The sequence below is a fragment of the Pieris rapae genome, chromosome 6 (assembly GCF_905147795.1).
Source record: "Pieris rapae chromosome 6, ilPieRapa1.1, whole genome shotgun sequence".
NCBI classification, from domain to species: domain Eukaryota; kingdom Metazoa; phylum Arthropoda; class Insecta; order Lepidoptera; family Pieridae; genus Pieris; species Pieris rapae.
This window is the reverse complement of record NC_059514.1, coordinates 1116860-1125188: the sequence shown is the minus strand read 5'-3', so window position 1 is coordinate 1125188 and position 8329 is coordinate 1116860. Positions and strand designations below refer to the sequence as shown.

At 34.7% G+C, this 8329-nt stretch overlaps 1 protein-coding gene across 1 annotated transcript; it reads right to left on the bottom strand.

The window, feature by feature from the left end:
* Positions 1–687: 687 nt before the first annotated feature.
* LOC123689270 lies at positions 688–4501 on the bottom strand. The gene has a single exon (XM_045628610.1). It carries the CDS (start codon positions 4457–4459, stop codon positions 3695–3697), a length of 765 nt encoding a protein of 254 aa, XP_045484566.1. The 5' UTR covers positions 4460–4501; the 3' UTR covers positions 688–3694.
* Positions 4502–8329: the final 3828 nt, after the last annotated feature.

The window sequence follows — 8329 nt, the reverse complement described above, 5'->3', positions numbered from 1 at the left end:
AGAATTTGATATAAAAAACCAACAATATAAAAAAATCAAGTTTAGAGCAAGTCAGTGAGAGTTTACTTCAACGCGCTTATCGAATATTTGTAAAATGACCGAAACCGCTACGTATTACCTACGTATAACCTACCACGACACGAACTCAGGGCGGAGTCCTGAGAGAGAGATTTCGGCTGAACCGGAAACCCTTGTTTCCTCGTACGCCGCCTGCCCTGTATCAGAGGCTGATTTGAACTGTCCAAGGTCTTTCAGGTCAACAAGCGTAATTCCAATATAATCACAATGTTCGCATAGCAACGCACTAGCGCCTTCTAGCATCGAGTGTCCATGGGCGGCGGTATCACTTAACATCAGGTGCGCCTCCTGCCCGTTTGTCCCCTGTTCTATAAAAAAGACAATGTTTAAAATATATTATTAACGTTAAAATATTCCATATTGTACGGCAATACTTATATTCGGGAGTATGAAAATGTATGAGTATGATTATAGTAGCTAGTATTTGGTCGAATAAAATTCAAACGAGAAACTATGTGTCGGTCAAAGCACTAATCGAATTAAATAAATAAAAATAAATAAAATAAAATAAAATAAAATAGCCTTTATTGCTGAACTTATTTTTACAGTAATTTTTCTTACAAATACGTTTATAACTTTTAACAGTTTCTTTTCTTTTCATAAATCAGGTATCGGTAAACGGTCGTTTCTACATTTCAGCTTGTCTTTCGACATAGGCCTCCTCTAAAGATTTCCACTCTGTTCTATTTTTCGCTATGCGCGTCCATATTGGGCCCGCCACTTTTTTGATGTCGTCCTCCCATCTTCTAGTCTGTCTGCCTCTGTTTCTTTTACTATCTCGTGGTTGCCATTCAGTTATTATTCTCGTCCATTTCTCCTTCTTCTCTCTTATCATATGCCCAGCCCACCTCCACTTTAAGCACCTGTATGTTGTGTATGCATTCTTAAATTTTGTTTTGTTTTTGATACATTTTAGTTTAACTCGGTCTTTTCTTTTAATTCCTATTGTGCTTCTCTCCATTCCATTCTGACAAACTTTTATTTTCCTTGCTTGTTCTTCTGTCAATGCCCATGTTTGGCACCCATATAGTAAGCATGGTAAGATACACATATTGTATATTCTCCTCTTGTTCCTCATAGACATATCCTGGTTCTTCATGACTTCACTGAGTGACCAATATCTCTTCCAAGTATTAGTTATTCTTCTTTCTATTTCTTTTTGCATACATTCCTCAGTAGATATTAACTGTCCCAAATACACATACTCCTTTACATACTCTATTTCTTCATCATTTACTGTTATGGACTCTGTTTGTGAGGAGTTAGACATTACTTTTGTTTTCGTTAAGTTCATTGACAGGCCTGCCTTCTCACTTTCTTCCGCTAACTGTTGCAACATTTCCTTTAGGGTTTTCGGGTTTTCCGAAAATAAGATTAGGTCGTCTGCAAAGCGTAGGTGACTCAGATTTTCGCCATTTATATTTAGTCCTTTATTCGTCCAATCCAGATTTCTGAATATCATTTCCAGAACTGCTGCAAATATTTTTGGTGAAATTGGGTCTCCCTGGCGTACACCTCTCTCAACCGGAAATTCTTCGCCTATAGATTCTAATTTTACTTGTGTGGTGCTTTTTGTGTATACGTTTTTCAGTATCCGTATGTATTTTGCATGTACGCCTTGATCTTTTAGTGCGTCCCAGATAAATCTATGTTCAAGTGTGTCGAATGCTTTGTTGAAATCCACGAACCCTATGTAGTAAATTTTGTTATATTCTTTAAATTTCTGGAGTATTTGTCTAAGGGCGTGTATGTGGTCTATTGTTGAAAAATGTCTACGGAATCCAGCTTGTTCTTTGGGTTGATTTTCTTCAAGTGTGTTTGTGATTCTAGATAATATTATTTTTGAAAACACTTTGTAAATATTGGACATTAAACTGATTGGTCTGTAATTTGCTATATCTCCTTTGTCACCTTTTTTATGTAGTAGTATAATTGTAGATTTTGTCCAATCCTCTGGAATGTTTTCCGTATTGATAATTTCATTAAATATATCTGTAAGTCTTGGAGCGATTACTGGTAACGTTGCTTTTAGAAGTTCGTTTGTAACAAGATCAGATCCAGGGGCTTTATCGAGTTTTTGTGTATTTATTGCTTTTATGGTTTCTTCCTTCATTATTTCCGGTATATATTCTTCATTAGTTATTTCGTCGTTTTCTTTTATAGTGTCTTTCTCTTTTTGACTTCGGTATAAGTTTCGGTAGAATTCTGTAGCGATTTTTAATATTTCGAGTCTTTTACCTGTACTATTACCATCTTTCTTTCTCATACTTGGTATCCAGTCCTTTTTGTAGTTTAACTCCTTCAATGCCTTTTTTATTCCTCCTGTCTTTTCTATGTAACTTTTCATTGTATTAGATCTTTTAGTTTTTCTTTCTTTCCTAAGTTGTTCACTGATCTTTTTGCTTACTTCTGTTACTCTTTGGCGGTTTCCTTTAATTTCCTTTTGTCGTAAAAGTTCTTTTCGTTCTTGTAATAATTGTTTGATTGTAAGTGAGACTTCTTTCTTGATACTTTTGTTTGTTTTTCTGGTTACTGTTTTTAGTTGATTTAGTAATAGGTTGTACTTTTCTTGTATCGATGGATATTCTTTCTTCTCTAATTCCGCGGCATCTAGAGATGTTTGAAGATTATTAAGTAATAGTTTAGGGTCACCTGAGTATTGTACCGCTAATTGTTTATTTTGAAATCGTCTTGTTTTCTTGAACATTCCTGACATCGCAACTCGAACCATCCTATGGTCTGTGTGGAAGTTTAAATTGTTTATGATCGAAATGTTCTTGAAGGCTTTTCTATTATTAGACATAATAAAATCGATTTCATTCTTATATTGTCCATTGGGTGAGATCCATGTCCATTTTTTTGATGGTTTCCTTTTATAAAAACTGTTTAGAATACTTAATCTGTTTTCCAGTGCAAAGTTTACTAGTCTTGTTCCGTTTTTGCTTCTATTTCCATACCCATAGTTTCCTATGGTATTTTCTTCCCCACTATTTTGAATCCCAATTTGTCCATTAAAGTCTCCCATCACGATGACGTTTTTGTGTGCGTTATCAATAGCGTTTTGGAGATTTTCATAGAATTCCTCAATTGTTTTTACGTCCTCTTTTTTATCAGATTCAGTTGGTGAATATGCCTGTATAATAGACCATCTCTCTTCTTTATCTCCGTTCACGGGCAGTTTTATATTAAGGATTGCAATACGTTCCGAGAATCCACTAAGTTCTTCTATGTTGTTGACTAGATTTACTTTCACCATGAATCCAACTCCATACAGCCCGGGCGTCTCCCCTTTATAATGTAGTACGTATTTGCCATGGTTTTCTATACCTTCTCCAAATCTGCGCATTTCGCTAATACCTATAATATCCCACTTTAACTCTTCTATTGCCAGCTCTAGTTCTTGGAGTTTTTCAGGTGTTCTAAGAGATCGACAGTTAATAGTTGCTATGTGGATGTCATTTACTTTGTTTTTCATGTTAGTGTTATTTTTTTCCTTTAGAGGGTCGTGGTCATTTTTCCCCACGATGACCAGTCGGCTTGGGGAAGTATTTTGTTTTGTTATTTTATGTTGGTTCATGTTGAGCTGTTTATTTTTCCGTTTACCGACAGTTAATTGTTATTCTTTGTTAGTTGTTGTCTTAGCGGGAAGAGACGAAAGAGAATTAGCTCTTATCCTCATTACGTCGAAAGCATTTGGTCTATTGTTAATCGGCGGCATTAGAGTTTGTTGTTTCCTTGGTTGAGCATTGTTTTGTGGGGATGATGATGTTTCTCTTTTGCGCTTTTCCTTATTTATGTTAGTATTTTTTCCTTTTACTACTAGTTTGTCAAATTTCAGGTACGCGATATTTCCCTTTTCTCTCTCCTCTTTTAGCTGCGCCTGCAACGTTTTCCTTTTCTCTATTACTTCCTTTGTGTAGTCTTCTGTAACATATACATTTTTGAAGTTTTTCTTCTTTCCCATAACTTCATTCTTCTTCCATTCGCTCGTAAAGGAAATCAGAATTGGTCTTGGTTTTCCAGAAGACTTTCCCTTTCCTAGACGATATATTTTGTTTATCTCATGTTCTTGTAATTGTATGTCAAGGTCAGTTTTGAAAATATGTATTGTATTTTGTATTAATTCTTGTGTAGACCTTTCGCCTTCATTTACTCCAAACATTATCAAATTGTTTTGCTTCTTTCCTCTTTTTAAACTTTCTACTTCCTTTTCGAGATTTTCTACTTTTATTTTTAAGTTTCTATTTTCTGTTATAATAGGTTGAAGTTTTTCGTCTAATCTCTCCATTATATTATTTGTTATCGAATCTTTCAATTCTATTGTTTGGTTCAAGATTTCATTCTTCATTTTATCAAACAATAGTTGAAACTGATCCTCCATTCTTGTAAACTAAATCTGCGTGTTATGGAACGTGATTAGTGGTAGTTTTTATTTACTTGCTCTGGCAACACTAGTTAGCTGTTACTGTGACAAGTGTCAATGTCATTGATCTTTTGTCTATGCTCAATATGATTGGTGGATTTCTAACCTCTAATTATCACTTTTTGGAGATACTTTTGTTGAAATTCAAGAACTTACGTGATATTGTGTGAAATCGGTAGTTCCACTACACGGACGACACTTCAATTTGTGTTTTGTGACGTCGCAGTCTCAAGAACAGTGTACGAAATTATTTTTTAGCACTCAATAATACGGAGCTACACAATTACGATGCTTACAGTATGACAGCCCCTTCATAACTAATCGAATTAACCTATTTTAAATTAACTGTTTAAACAGTTACATTTTGTATCACGAGAAAGTCGGCAAACTTGTTAATACCGGGCAAGTTTACAGAAAATGACTTCAGGCGTTTTCTTCTTTTTACTAAAAGGTTTTAAGTACCTCGATTTACAACAAAACTTCAGTTAACTGGAATAAAAAATTCTTCGTCGACTTTTCTTCATGTTTGAATTGACATTCCGTGAGAATTATTACAGGGATCGAAAACGAGCTTTTAATGAGGAGTAATAAACTTTACAGAACGGACCTTTTAAAACAGGAAAGGAAATTCTAAAATGAATCTTTTGTGTGGAAACCGAACTCAAGACTTCGGGTTAGGTATTTGTAGTCAAGGAAGGAATGTTCAATTACAGACCACTGTAATTACCATCCTCGACCTAGAACGTATTGCTACGTTCTAAACCTACACAGTATCCTTTACATAGTTCGATGCCCTCTGCATACTATAGAAACTCAACCATGCCCACCACGTACGGTTTAAGCACTCGCCCGGTACCGTACAACCCTACCAAAGGCCGAGAATAAATTTAAAACTTACTCTCGAACCGGGAATCGAACCCAGTACCCCTCACCATAGTGGCCACATACAAAAACCGCTAGGCTATGAGGCCCTTTTGTAGTCAAGGAAACACCAATCATCTGTCATCACAAATGCGGGCAATTTCTTTGTGAAGACAGACGGGTCGAAGAGACTCACTTCGAATGGACCAATGGGAAGATGAAGAGAGAGCGGCCACCAGAAACCTGGGAAGATGGAGTAAAATCCTCCGTCGGAAATCATGTATATACTAAATTTAAACATAATGACATAAATATGTAATACTGATTATGCAGTATCGAATACAGGCCGACAACGCACTCGCAATCACTGTGGCATTGTGCCCGTTTGGCCATTTTTATTTTATTTTTTTTAATTATTATATATATTGTTCCCTGACCAAAATTTTACGAGCAAACGGGCTATAATAATGTCTGCTAGCAAGTCCGTTAATAAACTTCCATACAATCATAGAAACTCCGCCTCTATTGTGCTACCCATTCCGAACTACGACAATTTTATTCTCTAGTTATAAATTTAATATGCGGTGGTTCTACGTTCCTAGCTTAATGACCCTCTGTTATTCTCTTTACCGCTGTAATCGTCACACCGAGCTTAAATCAAACGAATTGCACCACTTAGTTACAAAGGTATACTTTAGTGACGTAGTCGATATTTTAGACACGAAGTTACAGAAGAAATATTATCCTGGAAAAAACTAAATCTTTAATAGGTCAACGATGCTTTCATTAATTTACGTCTGGCGGTAATCACGCCTATCGTCAATTAGCAAGTCAACTTCTGCCGATATCAGCATAAAATTTTAAATAAACTTGGGTTTAAAAAAATTATAATGAACTCATTTGACGGATTAAACTGCTTTTTTTCATTAAATCAAGCACCAGTCGTGGTATTTATAATGAAATACAGTAAAATATAAACAAAATAGAACGTGGAACCTATAAATATTCAAATAAAAATAATTAATATTCAAAGACAATCAACTCGAGAAGAGAATTTCCCAGGCAATTAATTTTCATTTAACTTTTTTGTTTCGTAGCTTAGTTTTTTATACAAATGTTTTATTAAAAAATATAACCTACGGTGGAAACTTTTGTAGTAAATAATGCATACTTTTAAGATCATTATAAGGAAAAATAATATTCGTGAGTCACGTTTAAAAAAAATGCTATTACGGGATTTAATTTATTTTAATTACAGTAATTGTGTCAAATCTTGGTTTTATTTATTTATTTTATTTTATTTTTTTAATTTATTAAATCCAGAGAGTTGATTCAACTTAATTGATTGAATTGAAATCGCACAATGAGACAATTTTCAGGCTAGTCGGTTAATCCTTCACATTCATTAATTTAATTATAAGTTATCCGACTTAGGGTCCTTCAAGAAAAGAGCGTTCCAATTTTTAAAAGGCCGGCAACGCACTCGCGAGCCTCTGGCATTGAGAGTGTCCATGGGCGGCGGTATCACTTAACATCAGGTGAGTTGAGTGACCCTAAGTGAGAGTGAATGACAGAGAGAGTGAATCCTGCCCGTTTGCCCCCTGTTTTATAAAAAAAAAGAAACCCGGTTTTTGTAGAACACTTAATAATACACTGGCACTAGAATCCTGTGGTTGGATTACGTCCGTTACTTGAATTACACTTCTTTTATTGTATCTTGCATCGCAACGAAGAAAAGAAGTCTGCGAGCAGAGACTTAAGATGCTACCAAGCGGAGAGAGACAGCCAAGAAGGTAACCATCCTTATGAGCCTGTGTAGAATGCAAAATTTACTTTCACATGTCTGACATCAGTTTTGAAATGGATTAAAAAGAAAAAATCTATGGAGTCACATACATTTTTTACTGTCTATTACTCAACATTGTATATGTTGTTACTTGCCACTTTTCTCATTTATCCATGCATTCGTACAATTTAAAGTTTTATGAGAACAAAAGCTGCAGGAGCTTCACGAGTTTTAAAAGTTTGAAGCCTTTAGAAAGCTTTTAAAAGTTCATTTCATTCAATGACGCTGTCTAAGTTTTATGAGATGTTTATCTCAGTAATAACACAATTGTTGTGTAACTTTGATGTAAACTTTATTTTTCTATGCAGAATGACTCCAAGTCAAATGATAATAATTGGTTATAACACTGATTTTTATTGTTAGATAAAATAAAGTATTTTTTGCCTGCACCTATAGAAGCAACATTTTAGTTTTATTGCTTACAGTACATAAATAATGACATTCGTGATGTCATCATTCGTGTTCATTATTCAAATTTAAAAAAACCAAACAACAAAACTCGTGTTCCCCATTTTTGTACATTCTTAGCTATATATACATAATGAACTCTGTGCATACCATGCATAGACTGTAGATACAGCATTTTTATTTAAATGTTTATGCTACAAAAACGTTGTTATTCGTGTTCTTTATTCAAATTCAAAAAATATTTCATATTTTTGTGCATTCTTCAGCTTGTTGCATTATGAACTCTGCGCCTTCAGTCTTTTTGAGACAGAATTTTTAATTTTAATGTTTATGGTACAGAAAGCATTGTCATTCGTGTTCTTAATTCAAATTCCAAAAATATTTTTAAACTTTCTTATTTGCCATTGCTGTACATTCCTAGGTTGATATATAAACTCGGGGCCTGCCGTTTGCAACTATATTTGCGGTATTATTTGAGGTATTTTAAATTTTATGTTCAGGATGTAGTGATGTCTTTGTATGTGAATTAATATCTATATCAAAACTCATAAATCGTCAATGGTAAACTAATAAGTCCCATAGGGGCAGGGTTGAGCTTAATGAAATTCCTTACAGGCTGAATCGAGGTCTGCATCTCTAATACTTTTGCGGCAAGGTTATCTCTTATTATTCACTGGATTTCCCCAGGCCTTTTCTAATAAGGGCTTAATAGC

Coding starts and splice junctions, on each gene's coding strand:
- LOC123689270 (XM_045628610.1), bottom strand. CDS start 4,459: ATGGAGGATCAGTTTCAACTATTGTTTGATAAAATGAAGAATGAAATC.